The sequence below is a fragment of the Solanum dulcamara genome, chromosome 1 (genome assembly GCF_947179165.1).
Source record: "Solanum dulcamara chromosome 1, daSolDulc1.2, whole genome shotgun sequence".
NCBI classification, from domain to species: Eukaryota; Viridiplantae; Streptophyta; class Magnoliopsida; order Solanales; family Solanaceae; genus Solanum; species Solanum dulcamara.
The window spans coordinates 16,829,209-16,848,882 of NC_077237.1; the positions used below are offsets into that span (position 1 = coordinate 16,829,209).

Below are 19,674 nucleotides of genomic sequence, written 5' to 3' on the forward strand. Positions count from 1 at the left end.
AAACTTTTGACACAAATTGACGAGTCTTTTAACATTGAACCTTTAAATTTCCTTGTCAATGGCAGCAGAGAAGACCTGGTTTGAGATTCAAAAGAAAATAACGTAAATGGAACAAAAATATGTAAGAGGAAAGAAAACATCAAACATATGGCAATCTTTACTACCTTTAAATCTCAAATTCTTGCCACTCTGCACATATGGATTTGGTTTTCACATTTACAAACTAGTTAGTGCAGCCTATGTATACAACAACTCTAACAGCCATGTATAACAAATGCTAATCCACAAATGGTATATTATTAACACAGAACTCAAGGTGCTGTAGGCATAAAAGTATCGTCATCCAATAGATCATCCAGATCGATCAAATCATCATTGAAACCAGATGCTTCCACAGAGTTGCTGCTGGGTGCACCATCATTAGTACTCTGCAACACAAAAACATGACCACGTGTGAATTTGGTGTCCTGCTATGTTATTACTTACAAAATCCATTCACATTCAAGAAATCGAGCCAAAGATACAGCTACTGATAAAAAAGCTTTACACTGAAAGAAACTTTGAGTATTGAATAAGTGTGTCAAACTCACCAAGTGAAACGCCAATTCTACCAGGTAGAGCCATGCGAAGAAAGGTTGACAATGCTGGATGTATCAATTTAGAATTGGTTGATGGGAAATCATGAAACATTTATAAGACCTTGATCCCATTAAGGGTATGACCATGTTCATAGTTTTAAGAAGCAACAGTCCGGAATTTTATAGCTTCTCTCTCATTCAAGGTGGGCAGATCATGAAAAGCAGGACTAGTTGATTTAATATTGTTACTGAGTTTTGCTTATGATTGGATGCTAAGAGCAAAATCAACAAAATACATTCTTTATGAGGTATGAATGAAATTTTCACTTCTGCATTATGGATCAAATAGTTCAAAAGAAGAAAGTGTAAATTTTCATTATTGCAGAAAAGCTCTAAAACTAGCTTTTAATAATAAAAGACAAGCTCTGAAAGGAAAAAAAATTATTGTACACATATAGCTGGTCTCTTTATCAAAAGCACCAAATTATGATTTATTATTATTATTATTGGGATAAGGAACTATTACACCAAATGATAAAATGCATTTATGGGATCAACATGTAGTTCTTTTAGCATCAGAAATCAAACAAGGCTTACATTGGGTTCTTGCATGTCGGACACAACATTCAGCAGCCTTCTATACTGGTCCCTAGCCTCAGGATATTGAACCATTGACTTTACCCTCGCCAGAGCCTTCTGCAACCTTTCCTCAGTTTGCTTTCTGCCTTCTTTTAAGAAATCATAGTCATCCTCCTGCACTGGTTGGTCTTGCCTGTTGCTTCCTTCAGTAGGTGCTTCTGGTTTAAATCCACGCAATCCACTTCCTTTCCGCCTCCATCGCAAAATCACCTTCTCTAAGATCCCCACAGACCATATTATGTTTTTGTATTTGTTCCTTACCTGATGTCCTCTTACATGAGCCTTTAAAAAAAGGAAAAAACAAGAATGGCTAAGAAATTGAAAAAATAAGGTTGAGTAATTATTTAGCAAAAAGATGGATTATGCATGTATAAGGCCAAAAGCACATACAATACCTGAATTTTAATAATTCGTTGGCGGATAAGAAGAAAGTCTCTTCTTCCCTTCCAACTGCGAAATTTATTTTGTATACGCACAGCAGCAGCGTGCACCGGCTCATCATGCTGTCCAGCCCTATTTGTCTTCATAGCGAGAAGTGAGAGCGCATGCTCATCTGATAGTCCAAATTCACTGCCACCGTATTCTTTTAGCTGCTTCCTCTGGAATGACTGCACCCTGAAGACCTGATGAATACGAGCAGCTGCTTGAGTAGCATTACGAACAGCTGCTAGAGAATCCTTCAATGAGACTCCATGTGGCCAGTCACCATCCCAAGCTGGTGTAGCAGTCCTTTCGGAAACCGTTTGAACAGCTTCCCCAAAAGCTTGTACATTCTCACCCTGCTTCTTTTCCTTCAACTCAAGAGAAGAAAGGTGGGAGCTCAAGGAAGACTCTGCTAAATAACCAGCAATTCCTTTATGTCCATTGCTGGAAGCTAGGTCAGCAGGTGTTCTGCCTGAAGGATGTTTAGGAGTAGGATCTGTCAATGCTCCAGCAGCTGCACCTAAGGAGATGAGGAAAGCCACTGTCCGCTCTCTGATGTTGCAAATTTCCAAGATACATCAAATGGGGGAAAGGGAAAAGAAAAAAATGGCGCTAATCAGTAAAAAGGTCATAGCTGATGGAAGCCATCTCATCAACAACCCTATTTATCAAAAATACTTCACTACACCACTAAAATTCCAAGAGCACATAGTATTCAACCCCTTTCAAGTTTCTAATATGCTTGTGTGAATTAAATTGGAGAAAGACACCACAAAAAGAGATGAAAAAGAAAAATTAAAAAATGAATCAGAAGAACGTTGCATGATAAAGACACACAAAATCTAACATAATAATACCTTCCATATGATGCTGCCCAATGGAGTGCAGTCCACCCATTCACATCTCGGAAATTGACGCTTACGCCTGCAGCTATAGTAGGTGGTACAGCCCAGTCATAACCAAGAGCAGCTGCAAAATGTAGAACTCCTTGACCACCTTCATCCAGTATGTTAGGGCCTTTCCCACCTTCAGCAACCTTTTGAAGGAGCCAAACACGCAACTTCTCTTTTAGAAGCTTTTGTAGGAGCTGGTCTTTCACTTTTTCTGCCATAAAGTTGTTCTCATTAGTAAGGTGAAACATTTCCTCCCACTCATTGTCATCCTCTCTTAGCAATGAGTTAATTTTACTGGACATATGGGAAACATCACCCTCACTGACAGGTGGAGAAGTTTCGGAAACAAAGGATTCCAGAGATAATAATTTTCCGAATCTCATATGAAGAAGACTTTCACTGGAGCTGCAACTATTTGGATTTGCAACATCAACATCTTGGCCCTCAGTGACCCGAAATTCGAATTCTCTTACCTCACTACACGCCAACCTATTGGAGCATGTTATGTAGAATGGAACTCTTCCAGCCTTTTGAACCGGAGTATGGCAGCGAAGAACACCATCAGCTATTACTTCTGCTGGAACTTCCAACTCACCAAACATGCATGCCCAACTACAGTTCTCCACTTCTTGCTGGGATTTCAAAAACCTTCCAGTGATGAGGACCTGTTAATGAAACAACCAAAGAGTTATTACCCGTACATCAATAAGACATCAAATTAATTTAGAGGAAAGCTGTATATCATCAATAAGAAAAGAGGCGAGACATTAAAAATCCTAATCAGAACTCTGGTTCACAATGTAAAATGTCCAGGAAAGACATCAATGTTCACCTTAATTTCTGACCCAGAAAATGCCCAGTTTGGTGAGAAATCAATAATGCTAAAGAATTGATCCTGCGAGAGTGAAGGACTTAACACATAGTTGTCTAACTGCACTTGGGAAGCAATTGTGGAATTATCGACTCCATCATCATCTCCAACGTTATCCCAGTAGGAACTAGAATTGGATTGTTGCATATGCGACTCACTTACATCTCCAAGTTCCTTACTTATCCACCGGTCAAAGCTATCAAGCTTCTTCAAACCTTCTCTTTTCAAGACGCCATCTAACAAAGGTTGTTTTAAAGTTGAATAATCAGTTTTCACACCTATGCTTAGATTGTGATCTAAATCAGCATTTAGAGAGGCTCCAACATTTGCATCTGATAGCTGTGATTGAAGTTCATTCTGCATTGGGTGTTTATTTTGCTGCGCAGGAAGTACCTGAGAAGCCTCCAAGGAATTGTGATGTTCTACACCATATACACCACTAGACCTAATGGTTTGACCAGATGCCAAATCTGAATTCAACTTCTGATCCATGGACCACTTGGATATAAATGAGGAATCAACTTCAGAAGTCTGCATATAAAAGTTGGCAACTTCAGTTTATAAGAAAAAATGTAGTCAACAGCATTGCACTTAGTTTACATGCAAACAGGTAATAAATGTCCTGTAGATTTTAAATATCAGTTATCACAAGTTCTTGTAAAGCTGGTTCAGCCGAATATCAATGCTTATACTAAAAACAATTACATCAAACAACTCAGGCATTCTCAAAGCACTTGAGAAAAAAAAATGTGGCAAGAAAGCTTTCCAACAGCATGTGCTTAGTTTTGCACTTTTGCATGAACAAATCAACTTTTTCAAGAACAAGCAGAGCTTAATAAATACTACCCCCACTTATCTGCACAAAAATTCCTTCTACACTCCTTTTCTTTGTGGACATTGGACAACTTATCACACACTTTAATTTGTAAGATCTGTGTCTAGAATCCCCTCAAACGGCCCATGGGTGGTGTTCTGGTGAAGGACTCAAACGTAAAAGAAGCTATGATGATGAAAAGATGGTGTTTTGTGAGTTTGGTTAAGCAGAGAGAAGATGGATTGGCATAATTGTCAAGGACTAAAAGTGGGGAGTTGTAAGTCTGGTTATGGGGGAAGAGAAGAGGGAGTTGGGAGCTATGGTGGTGAGCTCTCTTTTGGAAAAAAGGGGTTGTGACATGGTGGTGGAGAGGTATGGTGTCTTTGAGAAGAAAAGGAAGGCCCTCTAACAGAAAAAATTGTAAAATGGAAGAAATAAGTAAAAAAGAAAAAGGGCAAAATATTGGACACAACATTTGAATAACGCTTCAAATAATAGTTTTTTTTCCTTTTCACGTGCTTAATTTGTTGGAAAATTTGTGCACCACATGGTAAAATAGTGGGGTGCTAGATAAGGAATGCATACATCAGGTGTGTGATAACCTGCAAAGAAAATGTGTGCAAAGGGAACTTTTGTGCAGTTGGATTAAACCAACAAGCTGACACCTCGTCCATATGATTCCTTTCTTTAGAAAATCACGCACCTTCTACTCTCAAAAGTCTATTATATTCAACATCAGTCAGACCCAGCAGAATCGGAAAGAAGACCCCATATCTGCGACTCAATTTTATTATGAAGTAAATAATTCTATTAATGTGGGGGAAAATCTTGTATATTAGCCATACACTAATAGCTTGTTTGGCCAATCTTTCAGAATCTACTTATTTTGAGAAGTACTTTTTGGAAAATTAACTTGGGAGAGCAGTAGTTTGTATATGATTAATCAATTTCAAAAGCACTTTCGCACTATTAGAGCAACAATTTGTACTTGGCCATATTTTTAAAAAACTACCTTTTTCCGCTTCCGAAAAATAATTTCTGCTACTACTCAAAAACACTTTTTTCCTTAAAAGCTTGATCGAACACCTCAACTCTCTAAAGATAACTTAATTATAAAAAATAAAAAAAGCACTTTTGGCTTCCCAGAAGCTTGGCCAAATAGCCTAGACAGGTAGAGAACTTGGACGGTAATATGGTTCTCTACAAATGTCACTCAATTTTCTATACAAACACAAACTTTATGGGTGCACCAAAACTAACTACAAACAAGAAGTTATTCCTGAAATGTACAGAATCATTTTCTAACCCCTCAAACACTCCTATTTCTTTCTTTCCATAAACCCACAAGATGGCTAGCGGAGCAATGTCTCATGGCCTGCAACTCAAATGAAGTAATGGACTTCCAATTAGGAAATTAACTGATATAAATCAATAAAAAATCACCGACAAGTTATAAGGACTGGACCACATCAAGATTGTAAAGTTCACACGAGTTTGGAAACCAAAGTGACGTGAGCACCACAGATGATAAAATCATCCACAAGTTATAAGGACTGGACCGCGTCAGGATTGTAAAGATCACAAGAGTTTGGAAGACGAGTGATGTGAGCACCACAGATGATTTAAGTTTTGATCCAATAGAAAGCTCTTTTCTGAGAAAATTAATTAATCCTTCTAGTGAAATGAACTTATAACTAAATGACATAACTAAGAGATAATGGCTTAACCACATTATAACATAACATCTTTGCATTTCATTGAGCTTTTCTTGGGCTTCTAATGCCCACATGGATTCAGTCCATCACAGCAAACGAGCAATATCTATCACCTTTTCTTCTTATCGCACCCCCACCCCCACCCCCTCTTGCATTAAGGCGCCCACAATATAGGTTACATTAACCTAGTAGAGATTAAGGTTGATTGTTGTTGTTACACTTGTATTAGGTCAGGTTTGTGAGCTCTATTAGTCTAATTAGAGACCTGTGTGTCAATGAAAGAGATAAATCTCAGGTAGAGAATCTATAATTTGCCCTAACCAAAAATTATGTATTGACATGAGATGGGCTTGAATAGAGAGGAAATGATCTTAAAGGATTTATGAGGTGAGGTCACCCTCCATTAGTTCGGATTGAGGTCTGGTTGATTGACTGGTTAAAGGTGGCAAGGATATGCTTGCCACCTTTATGCTTCTACTTTTATATAGGGCATGAATGGAACAATAAGTCATGCATAATAAGGATTTTATGATGCTTTCAAAAAAAAATTATAAGTAAGAAATCCCTGAGGGCCGGTGGCACACGTCGAAACCTGGTGGGGATAATGGATCGCCCCTCTACCCTCCACTTAAATACCAAGTTTTTGTATGGGTCAAGATTTGAACTAGTGACGTGCTCCTTATCCACACATTACGAATTGTGTGCTTACAACTAGACCAATATAGTGCATTCAAATTTCTCCCAGAGAGAGAATATTGGTGTTTGAAAATATTTGAGTTGAAGTTGAAAAAGAAAAGTACTATAAGTTCAAGTCGAAAAAATAGCATGTGGAAGCTGAAGTTGTGTTTAGACATCATGAACTTCGCTAGGAAAAAGTTGAAAATTTGTGCATGAAAAAACAATATTTCACTTTAAATACACCTTCAAACAAGTAATTCAACGTCTCACTGTCTGTATTTGCTAACTTTCACGGCCAAACAAGTATTAACAAATCCTGGGATAGTATTTATGCCCATCAGGCACTTAGACTTCTATATGACAGCTAGAAGGCTTTTGCCCTGAATTCCATCAAAGAAACAAGGTGCAGGGATAATAAGTGGACAATGCTCCTTTCCTCTGCCTGCCTTTTCAGTCCTATACTAAGAGCCCGTTTAGATTGGCTTAAAAAAAAGACTTTTAAGTCAAAAAAAAAAGTAAGGGGGGATCAACTTTTAACTTTTGACTTCTTTTTCTAAATTTTAACTTATTTTAAATACTATTTTGATTAGCCAAACACTTCCAAAAGTTAAAAAATAACTTAAAAGCTAGTTTGACCAAATTTTAAGCCAATCCAAACAGGCTCTAAGTCATGGATTTAAATTTCCTCAACATCTAGTGAAATACCACTAAACATGTTTTTAAAACAGTATTTATGGACGACAGGCTACATGAAAATTGAACGGAAAGCTTTAGAATATGTGTGCAGGGGCTAATAAACTAGAGCTTCTTCTCCTCTCCCTTGAGTATATAACTATATGATGTGCATGAAATGGACATTGCAAAATAATGATGCACAAGATCAACTCCTTAGTATTACTTACCTGCCAGTTCCCCAGACCATCAGCTTGGTTCTCATGTTCCTGTCTCTTAAAGTCATTTAAGAATACTTGTCCCATTGTAGTGTTTCCTTGTTCATGCATCAAATTATTTGCACCTGATTGGCCAGAAGGCTGAAAATGGAGAGACTGATATGCAGCAGGATTATTAACTGAAATAGTCCCCCATGATGGGAAGTCAAGGTTCCTGCTGGGTATATACGTATTTGCTGTGTTTCTGTTCCCATTTCCTGGTGGGATCGAGGAGAAATTCATACCAGAACTTCCTGCAAACTGTACTTGATCATCTGATGAAAAAACAAACAAGGTTTTCACATGTGTCACGCCATGTTGATAGAAGCACTGAACCATTTGAAGAGCATTTTAAAAGAGGAGAAAAATGCTAAGTACAACTCATAATACAAGGACAAAAATCAATTACCTGAGAAGGGAATCGGATGATAAGGTACAGCAAGTCCATCTCCAGCACTTGGCTGAGCATCAAGGAATGAGTGAAATCCAGAGGTTGGATATTGATTGTACACTGGTGATTTTGTGTTTCCAAACAAAAATTAAAAAATATTGTAACAGAAAATAAGAAGGAAATCTCAATTCACAGATTACAAGTCCAAAATGCTTTCCAATGTACCAGAGAAGTTTATTTTACTATCTAACCAGAAAGATTTGATTAAAAATATACCTGATTCAGCATCCTCATATTCTGAGGCCTGCGCACTGCTGAGGCTAGTCGTGTCAGTGACTTGTGAGTTCACTTGGTAATCATTTGGATAAAATTTTGTAGACGCCGAACTGTCCACCTCAGAGCTGTGCACATCTTCATCAGTTTCTTGCAAATCAGGAGTAACTTGTTGAGGTTCTCTGATACGGCTAAAGTTTGTCCTGTTACCCTACAGAAGGAAAACAACATGACAATCAAATCTATATACAAAAATGAGGAAATTTATTTTAATAATGAAATCAGTTTCAAGGATATGACCAGATTATGTGGAGGGAGAAGCATAGATCACACTTAAGTTCCACAATTTCAGTTTAAGCATCAACTATTTTAGTTTGTCAGATGGTAGGCTCGAATTAGGGCTTCTCATAAGTCCTACTTTGATAATTATATCTTATTTTTGCATTATTCTTTTGCAAATTCATTCTTTAAAAACTTTATTTTTGAAAAAAAAATATTAAAAAATGAGCTACTAGGTACTCTGCCAAGTAGATTTGCTACAGAAAAGTGAAATCAGTTTCACTTTCTTGAGGATTGAGATAAAATGTTGGACCAACAAAGACTCCCGGTAATGGCTAGGAACTTCTGAACACGTTTAAATTACAAGCAGTACACAGCTTTGATGTTAAGATACCATACTGGCATCATGAACTGAGAGCCTGTTGTCCTCCGGCCTACTATACAAACTGCCTGAACATGACTAGGCCTCCTTAAAATGCAAATCTCCAATTTTATACCTACTTTTTGTTTCATCTGAAATTGTTATGTGAATTTCTTCTATACTATGATGTCTTGAGAAACTGGGGGAAGGAAATATAACCACTTCTCAGCTGTAAGTTGACTGTTACAAGTTACAATTGACTCTAAAGGAAAACAAAAAGGTCAAAGAAAAGAAGCAAATAGGAAAGAATTATAGGATGGCAAGCATATACCTTTACTTCCCGGTAATGGACAAGAACAATATGTGACATTTCCCTGAATAAGTGTTTGGAAAAGTAAACAGAATTAGCATGCTTAGCAATGGTTAGAAGTTGGCCTTGAAGTAGGTAATGATGCTTAGAAATTAAAGTGAGTGATGTGCCAACCAAAACAAACTTTTACGCATGTTGGGTTGACAGAACCAACAGTGAGACACTCATTGTATTGTGAGCTCCAAAGAATTCTCCGGGGGGGAATAACATTTCATAGAGAGAGGAACATAAATACACACTTAGAAAAGGAACAATGAGAGGAAAAGAAGTATGTGAAAGTGTGTGCGCGCATGCTCACCAGGACTTTACCACACAACAGTAAACTTAATTGCAGATTCTTTTGGACAGTCTTAACTTTACCTATTCAAATCTTAACTTAGTCCATGCTATTCAAGATTCAAAATAATATGGTGACCCCTCAACTTAGTCCATATAACAGGGAAATTATTATCCAAAGATGCAATATTGCTATGTTGCTCAGACTTTTCAAAAATGTCTTGAATGCTCCAAAAGTAATGCATTTTTGGAGAATACAACACTGGTGCGGCAACATTTTTGGAGAGTGCGAGCAACATGGCAATATTGAATATACATATAACAGGGGAATTATCATCCAAAGAAGTAAAATGTGCACAAAACATCCGTGTATAAATTGATCTAGTTCTACTGTGCCATTTATCTGACAAAAAAAATCTCAATATTTTGAATGGAATCAAGAGTGAAGACAATACACAAGATTGAAAATAAATTAATAAAAATGTCCCCTCTAACCGTTTAAGCTTTTAGAAGAGGAAGTTCATACTATTCAACATGGAATTAGAACAAGCAAAAAAGTTCTGATCACCCCCCCCCCCCCATTAACAAAAATATTTTTCATGTGTTTGATATAAGAAAAAAATTTGGACTTGTACATGAAGGAGCTTGCGACAGATCTATAATATATAATAAATGTGTCCTTCTCTAACAAGTTTTAAATAAGGAGAACATGTCATTCAACAACAAGAAGATTATTTGCTTTAGATGCAAAGAGTGCATAAGATACCCTTTAATAGATTAGTCGATCCTTCGTCAACCTTTTAAAGGAATAATGACCCCTCAACATTCTAGAGCATTTAATTATCTTGATCATGCAAAATATCAAAAGCAAAAAGGTAAGCCAAATATCATATAGAAGTAACACTTATCAGGCATGACAACAAATAATTTTACAGAGCCAGAATAGCATTCCTATCATTATGGAGATGAACAAGGTGAACTCGACCCAACCTAACATGCAATTAGCATGTAAATGTCAATAAAAGATGTCTACTTGATCATAATTCTTAAGCACGAAAATCAACAGTCTGAATTGACTTTTAGCTCCAAGGTTAGAGCAATACACCTATCATAGCAAATCTGATTGCTCAAAATAATAATATACTCTTTTAACTTACTCTTCGAGCATCCAATAGCTGCGTCTTTGGAAATTCTCGTCTTCTTCTCCATGGGCATAGTAGCAGTGTAACACATCAATGCTTCCAGCCTGCAAGAAAATTAATTGCTGATCAGCTCCCTCATACAAGAACAAAGGTCTCCGAAGAATAAGTGGTATTGTACCACTAATCTGCACATAGTAACTTCTATTTCCTCTATTTTGTAATGCACTAATAAAGTATATTTATACATCTACTAGCTTCAGTATTCCTTCTTCAGTATTCCTTTGTTACAGCAGTTGTCGGTACCTGCCGTTCAGAGATGCTATCGAAGTAGCAAAGTTAGTCAAGTTCTGCAGCCTAGTTTAGATGAAGCACCCGTTATCCCCCAACAGCACCTGGTTAGGACATAAAGCTTATTCTATTCCTAAAATATTGGATTCTATAACAACATTCTGCCTTTTCGAAGGCAGCGCACTCGTGGAACATTGAAATTGAGTACAACAACAATTATGCCTCAATCCCAAACTAACATTGAAATCAAGGATATATAAATTTAATAGGCTTCTACACAATCACAAGATTCTCATCAGCTTCACCTTGAGCCTCTCGTGAGCCTCCTTCACAGTCTTTCCATCTTTTTTCTTTCTCCAAATATGGCCATCTTTGCGGAAATACCGTAAAACCTTCCGATCAAAAAGAAACAATGAACCACCTGGAAGGGCCATAAAAGCCAATTAGAAAAACAAAAAATGAAATTAAAAAGAGCTTGAATTTCAAGAATAGCTAGATGTTCTCGAAAGCTCTCCACACTACAAACATAAAAGGCCGTACACAAGCTGGTGGAGAAACAGTGGAAACAAATATAATGAAGAAAAGTAAGGAGTACATAGAACAAAATGTTGATTGCACAAGATGATGGAACTTAGACCTACGAGACAAAACTATTATGTATATGTTTTCATAAGGGAGACAACTAATAATCTTTAAGCCAAAGAGCAGGCCCAGGAGAGTTATATTGACAGGGAATCTAAAATAAAGAAAATATTTCTAAAAACAATAAATAAGAAATTACTATACATGGAGGTCGAAGGGCATTGAGTATAGGCTTGATGGCAGGGGAACATGTCTTTTTCTCCTGAGGGTGGTCTCAAGAAAATTAATTAGATAAAACAAGCAGTAAATGATCTAAGCAGAGGACTAAAGGAGGGGGAAACACATAAGTGAAATAAAATTTACAGCACATACAAACACTATACATTGAAAGCTAGTCAATGGAGCTTAAAAAAGACGTCAACAAATTATTGTAAAAATACTTTTGACAAATAGCCTTCATCTGACAGGAGGAAGGAAGGGAAGAGAACTAGAGGAGCTTTACTGGTCGACAACAGGTAATGAATTGTATGATTGAAAGGGCAAAAGTAACAGCATCATCACACCAAATTGAAATTAGGATAAGACTAGCAATAAGAACTTTTTCTCTTTTTTAGGATAGGGTATAGTGCACTCCTCCAAACCCCCCTTTCTCTCGTAATAGGTATCTTAAAATACAGATCTAGCCGAATTACCATTTCAGTTGACCCACTTTACTTATCAAAAAGAGAAGAAAAAGTTGACCCACTTTCATGAGAAGAAGAGTATGTAACGGCACAGCAAAGCCGAGCATGTCACCTCAGGCATGCGCACAGACATGCATATGTTACATAAGAGCATTTATCCAGACACACATACACATTGGTATAAATAGCATGTTGTACGACTATTTGCAGATAGTAGAGTGGAAAATTCAGTATGAAGGAACAACTACAACATTCACATTTAACAAAAGAATCAGCTAGATGATCATACTTGGAGGCCTGTTTGGAGGCTCTGGAGCAATCCGGAAATTCTGGTAATTTTTAAGAATTTCACAAATTTCAGCAGGGCGTAGCCATCTATGTTGTGCTTCTAATAGTATCTGCTCAATATCTGCATTCAACAAGAAACACCAACCATAAGAGATACTAAGAAGTCTAACAGGATGCTAATACAGATAAACATGGTCAAATAAAAGCCATTATGCATCTGATTAGAGTAATTAATTTCCTAATCAATCTATGATCTCTTCACTGTTGTGAGAGTAAATAAATCAGTGATTTTGGGGGGTACAAGTCCAAAATTAAAGTCTTTACACTTCATTGATTCCTATGAACCAAAGCCCTATCAAAATTCAAGAAATGAATACCAGTAAAACCCAATAAAAGGAAAGAGCAGTAAACCCGAAATAGCTATAATAAAAGAAGTGTCACCTAATTGAGCGTTAAGACCATAACGCCTAGTGTCAGCCATGAACACAGCTCCAAAACCATACACAAAGGAACTAAGTAGCTCCGATCTAAAAGACTAGTTCAGCTTCCACTTAAAAAATGAACTGGGGAGGGGAGGGTTGGTGAAAGACTCAAAAAGGTTTTCGATTAATCAAGGGAAGAAAAAGATTGTGAATTTGGTCAAACAAGTTGAAGATTTTCGCAAGAAAAAGGGGGAAAACGAGGGCAACAGAAAGAGAGAGAGAGAGAGAGAGAGTAAAGTGTTGATTGGGGTTAAAGAGTTGTAATAAAGCGAGAAATGGAAAATACGAAGCAACGGAGAAAGGTCACTATAGGAAGTGCGAAGGGGGTATTCCTATTGGGAGCAAAAAAGGAGCCGCCGAAATGGAATACGCTTTGCGTTCAGACACTCAAACATACAAAACTTTTAAAAAAAAATATATACACACATAAATATGACTTTAACTGATAATTATAATTTCTAACTTTATTAATATATAAATAAGTATTTTAACTATCTAAAATTTAAATAGATTAATTATGATGTATGGGTCCAGAGTATTGTTTGGTCAAGAATTCACACGTTCAGACAGAAGATAAGAGTAGCGAAAATGAGAATATTGAGATAGATGTGTGAACACATCAAAAGAGATAAAATAATGAACGAAAAGTATTCAGGACAATGTGAGGTGTCATGAACACATCATGGTGTATGTTTTTAGCAGATGACATATCGTTGATTAACGAAAAATGAGGCAAAGTTAATGATAGGCTAGAGATTTGGATACAGGCCCGGAGTCTAAGGGATTCAGGTTGAGCAGGACTACGATAGATTACTTGAAATACAAATTTAGTGACATAACTTACGAGGCAGATGTAGAGGTGAGGATTGATACACAAGTCATCCTCAAAAGAGGAAGTTTCAATAACTTGGGTCAATAATTTAAGAAAATAAGGAGATTAACGATAATGTTTCACATCGTATTGGAGCGGGGTGAATAAGATGGAAGGTCGCATTCGGTATCTTGTCGATAAGAATGTTCCACCAAAACTTACAGTAAACTTTATAGAGTGGTTGTTAGATATTTATGTCGTATGGGTCCAAAGTGTTGTCTGGTCAAGAACTCACACGTCTAGAAAATAATAGTAGCGAAAATGAAAATGTTGAGATGGATGTGTGAACACTGAAAGGAATTAAATAATGAATGAAAAATTTTTGAGACAATGTGAGAGTGCCATTTGTGGTAGATAAGATGAGGAAGGCGAGACTAAAATGATTCGGCTATGTGTAGAGGAAATACACAAATATATGCCCGAGAAGGTTTGAGAGGTTGGCTATGGTGGATTAGAGGAGAAATAGAGGTCGGTCGAAGAAGTATTGGAGTGAAGTAATTAGACTAAACATGACACACCTGCAGTTTATCGAGAAAATGACCCTAAATAGGAGGATTTGGAGGTCAATGATTATGATAGGTTTAGTAGTTGGGTGAGTGTTGTCAAGTTTTCCTTATCGATATTATTATTAGTACTCTCCTACAATCTTATTTTTCGATTTTATTATTACCTGTTGTTTTCTTTATTTTGGTATTATTTTTTGTTGCTACTGTTCATTTCTCTATTATTTTCTGCATTGTTTTTTTATTATTGTATTTCTCTTTCTTATTGATTTTGATATGATTTACTCGAGCCAAAGGTGTATCAAAAATAATCTCTTTACTTTCATAAAATAGAATTGCGTGCACATCAACCTTTCCAGACTTCACTCGTCAAAATCACGTTAAGTTTGTTGTTGTTGCTGCTGCTATTGTAACGAGTAAGAAGTCTCAAATTTGAAAACGAATTACTGTGAAATAAGAAATGACCAAAAAAAATGATGAACAACAAAATGGTTCATTTCTCATGTTAAATGTTGAATTATCTAATTACTTATATGGATTATGGACTTATCAATTAATTAGTCTTTGCTCAAGCATGATGCACGTATGTTCTGAAGATAATTTTTTTTTAAAATTACATAAATAATATTGAAAATATGTTTTTTTAAAATTACAAATTATTTAACTAACGAATATCTGAATTGCATTTTTGCTCCAACACTGCAAAACTTTAAGTGGAATTTTGCTCCCTTTATCAATAATAACTTACCGTTGTTTTCTTAAGAATCCATCAATTCTGCTACTAATTAATTAGTATCCCTTTCGTTTCTTTTTAGTTGTCATGTTGCATTTCTCGAGAGTCGTTTTGAATGATTTTTAAAGTTAAATTAGATTAAATTAATTCGATATTTTAAAATAAAATTTTTAATATTCAAAAACTATATGAAAAGTACTATGAATTATAAATTTTTTTCATATCAAAATGTTGAAAACTATATTTTAAAATATTAATCAAATTTCATATCGTTTAACTGTAAAAGAAACTGGCAAATAAAAAGAAACGAAGAGGGTATAATATAAGAATATAAACAGTTTAATTTCGAAAATTGTTAAAAGTTACATAAATTAATGATAAGTTCTTTAAAAGTTTTCATCTACATAAATTAAATTCCAAACACAATTGCAATTACATTACCAACTATCATTGAAGATATATTTAGTATAACTTTATCATTTATTGGAAAGTAAATTTACAAATATTAAAGAAATAGTATTTGAGTAAAGGATAAAACGATCTTACAAATTTTAATGGGCATTATATTAATTCAACTTTCTATTTTGGAATTTTTCCCTTTTAATATATTATAAATATAAATTTAAATATATTACATTCTTTTTCATCTTTTGAAATAATTCAAGTTAAATGATGATTTATCAAGGGTGCATCTTATGTAAAGCTTGTTGGCCAATTGAGTAAAGGAGTCAAGAAAAATAGAATGATCTTTAATTTTCACAAAGATTTTGTAGATGCTATTAATTTGTTTATGCAAAATAAAACCTCCAAAATAAGTCAAAGCCAAATAAAGTTTAGGAAATAAGTCCACCTCTATACTATATTATCTCATCATTCCAAACCGTGTTATAAATTGAAGTTGTGAAGATGGTTGACTTGACCTCAAGTCATGCTGGAGTGCACTATATTTTGAAGTTTTCTTCACTTATTTGCTTTTAATAAATTGGTGATATTTGTAGCTACACCATTTTTTTTTAAAAATAAACATAAATTTAGACTATTTTTAGAGGCGGTGTTTATCTAGTTTATAAACGGATCAAACTGGTTTATAAATATTTTTTAATTTATTAATATGTTTGATAAATATTTATAGTGCTTACAAGTTAACACCATAAGTTGATCATTCCTAACTTATGACTTTTCAATTTATAAGCACTTTCAATTTTTTTGACCAAACTTTTCATGTTTTATCTTTTAATATTTTTTCAAATTTCCAAAATATTTTATCCAAAATTAAATCGTAATTTCCTCTTCAACCTAGATCCATCATTTTTCCATTTCTTTACAAATATATTTTTAAATTAAGATTTTTTTTATAATATAAGAAGGGTATTTTAGTCATTTTAACAAAAAATAACTTATAGCATTTTTGTATCAAACTTATCAACTAGATATTTCTAATTTGAAACTTTTATCCAATATGTAACCGTCTATTTATAAAATCAATTTCAAACACTTGAAATTTATCAGCTATTTACGACCATCTAATTCAACCAAGCAGTTAGTTGCTAAAGAATACATTATAAGTAATAACCTTTCTCTAAGAGACGAAAATATTTGGAGAAAAGATCAACACTATATTTCTTGTATTAATTAATGTTTCAGATATTGTGGAAATGAGAGATTTTTCAACTCCCTCTCAAGAGACACTTTTTTGCTAAATCTACGGAGCAAACTAATTATCAAAATATAATAAACTTTAATTTAAGGTTGCATAACTTGTTTATAATTTCTAAAAAAATGTTTATAATTAATGAAGTAGGTGAATCTAGTAAAATAATTTAATGAAATAACATTTTCATACGAGTTGATCAATCTTATTGAACATAAATCATTATCATTATCAATCTATATATGCTCTTGTTTTTGTAATACATAAATAAAATAGTCACTATTATAAATAAAATAAAATAAATAAGTTTTTTCCCTTTTCAAGGGACGGTGTATCAGGTATGTACAATTATTATCACAAAATAGTCAATTGAGGAACGTCATTCCAATTTTAGTCTATTAAATTTAGGTTGGAAGAGATATATTCAAAATATCATAAATAGTCCCTTGACTATAGTAGTAGATCTAAAATGGTCCCTTAATTATATACTTATCCAATTTAGTTATTTAACTATTCAAAAATTTATCATGTTTGATCCCTTAATTATACACTTACCGATTTTAGTCCTTTAAGTATTTAAACAGTTATCAGGTTTGGTCTCTTACCCATTTTTTACACAAATTTAGGTATATATTAACGAAATCTATGCCTCAATGAAATTAAATCATTAACCCATTTTTTCAATTGTCCTTCAAATTACTCTTTTAAAAAGAACCTTGCCACAACGATTCAAAATAAAATTCACGAGAAAAGAAAATATAAGTCATAGTTTTATTCAACGGAGGATATAATGAATCATATTATTGCTACTAATGACTTGAATATACTAAAATTTATTAAAAAAAGAAAAAAATATTACCCATTAGGTACGAGGAGAGATTTATTTATATTTAATAAAAATAAATTTCGTACAATGAGAATAAAATTAAAAATTCTATTTTCACATGTTTTGATTCCAAATTTTGTACTCTTTTTTTTGGTTAATTTTTTTGGCTGTTAAGCCATTTTATTTATGTAAAAAACAAAATAACACATCCAAACCAAACGGCCCATGTCCAAATGAAAAATAGATAGGGCAAAACCCACTTTCCTACATGTTCCTCTATATAGAAGCCGTTTGGATTGGCTTATAAGCCACTTATAAGTTGTTTTTAATTTTTTTTGAGTGTTCGGCTGATCAACTTAAAGTCATTTTATGCTTAAAATAAGCCTATAAATAGTTAGATTTATTTGGATGAACTTATTTTAAGCAGTTTATAAGTTGAAAACAGCTTATAAGTCAAAACAAAAATGGCCTACACCTATTTTTTTTTAAACTTATAAGCAGTTTTCAACTTATAAACTGCTTAAAAATAAGTAAATCCAAACAGGCTAATAATTGTGACTATCTATTCTAGTAGCTTCCACACAGCATCTATGCCTCTTTCCTTTCTTCACCATGCTTCCGCCCTGTTGCCGCTATAACCCTACACTTCGTTCTCTTCTTCTGTGGGTTGTACCATCTCCATATCCTTTGATGTTGCTTGCTAGTTTATCAACACAAAAAAATTCACTAGACCAAGGTAGTCTTCTTTCTTCTTTTTGTTCTTTCTCTACAACTCCAGATCTAACATCTATTTGTCTTTTCAGGGGTAAAACTATTTTTGTCTGATAATGAAGCACTTGAAGATAGAAAATCGGAGTTTGATGCTCTCCCAAAGGGTTTGAAGCTCTCCTCCTATTTTTAAAGCTAGATATGACGCAACTCCTTTGTGATTTCGGTGGTGTTTTTTATGGACTGACCATGTTTAGCATCTTTAGGTTAGTAGCTGTAAAAATGTGTAGGATATAACACCTTTTTGTGTACATATTTATTTGTTTTTAATCACCTCCATATATGCACCACACCTACTTTTATGTTGCATGTTTTGAATCTCTTGGTGCTAAGTTTAACGAAAGAATTTGTGCTTTCTTAATGTTTATGATTCTTCTTTCTAGTGTTGGTAGTTGCTGAACTCTAATCTCAAACTGCCTAATTAATTGTTGTATGATCTCAAAACTCTCCACCAGCTCCCAAGGAACTTTCCAAACTCCTTTAATAATGTTAATCATTAATAAAGAATCTGATTCAAGAAGTATCATCCTGATCCACATCTTCTCACGGTATTTTAATGCTTCAAGAATGGCTCTCATCTCTGCTTTTATATTGGTAGTGATTACCATGTTATCAACTTTCGTATGTACTAAGTACCCAACTATGTCCCTTAAGCAAAAATCATATGCACTGGATCCTGGATTGCCCTTTGATGCGCCATCCGTATTGCATTTGATCCTTCCTTCCTCAGGCAGCTCCCATTTCACAATGCAACAGTAAATCCTTGGTTTGTAATCACCTAAGAATTGTATTATTCCTTCCCAGTTTTCCTCTTCAAATCTTGACCTTTGATACTTCTTTTTCAATATGTATTTTATGCTCTGTACCACTTTGTCACGATCCAATCCCGTAGGCCACGATGGGTGTCCAAGCTGGACACTCGCGTATACCCCTGCCGCATGGTTACGTATTGACACAACCTGTCCCCCGAGGGGTCATTACTTATCACACTTATTATTTAGGTAATATAACACATAAGTCGACGAGGCTACCATAGCATGTGGGGTCATCCCATGATATACATGCGCGCGAGTCGATAGGGCTGCCACGACAATGAGAATGTCCTAAACATAAATCATATAGACACGATCGAGCACACGTATAAACACAACCCACTTTCATGTCTACAAACATCTAAGAGTATTATCTCTATCATATGGCGGGATAGGGCCCCTGCCGTACCCATGAATATACAAATATATACATAGAAGGTCTAGTACCCAAAAGCTTGGCTCCGATTCAATAGAGCTTCTCCCAAACTTGCTGAGTGGAACCCTAAGCTGGCGGATCTCCAAAACGTGCGTCTGTACCTGCTGGCATGAAACGCA

The 19,674-nt window shown here is 34.9% G+C and overlaps 1 protein-coding gene across 4 annotated transcripts; it reads right to left on the reverse strand.

The window, feature by feature from the left end:
* Nucleotides 1-122: 122 nt before the first annotated feature.
* LOC129902752 (calmodulin-binding transcription activator 3-like) lies at nucleotides 123-13,283 on the reverse strand. 4 transcript variants are annotated; one of them, XR_008770153.1, is made up of 14 exons: nucleotides 12,915-13,283; nucleotides 12,475-12,594; nucleotides 11,226-11,341; nucleotides 10,648-10,736; nucleotides 9,176-9,218; nucleotides 8,208-8,415; nucleotides 7,950-8,051; nucleotides 7,514-7,815; nucleotides 3,366-3,935; nucleotides 2,498-3,198; nucleotides 1,613-2,192; nucleotides 1,176-1,499; nucleotides 591-805; nucleotides 340-428 (listed from the first exon to the last, which is right to left on the reverse strand). XR_008770153.1 is itself a non-coding variant. In XM_055978138.1 (13 exons), the coding sequence occupies exons 1-13, from the start codon at nucleotides 12,952-12,954 to the stop codon at nucleotides 312-314; spliced, it is 3,312 nt and encodes a 1,103-aa protein (XP_055834113.1). In that variant the 5' UTR covers nucleotides 12,955-13,281; the 3' UTR covers nucleotides 123-311. The 4 variants fall into 4 exon arrangements, 3 of the variants coding, with proteins under 3 accessions (XP_055834113.1, XP_055834121.1, XP_055834134.1); XM_055978138.1 differs by lacking the exon at nucleotides 591-805 and having other exon boundaries at nucleotides 123-428; nucleotides 12,915-13,281; XM_055978146.1 differs by lacking the exon at nucleotides 340-428 and having other exon boundaries at nucleotides 789-850.
* Nucleotides 13,284-19,674: the final 6,391 nt, after the last annotated feature.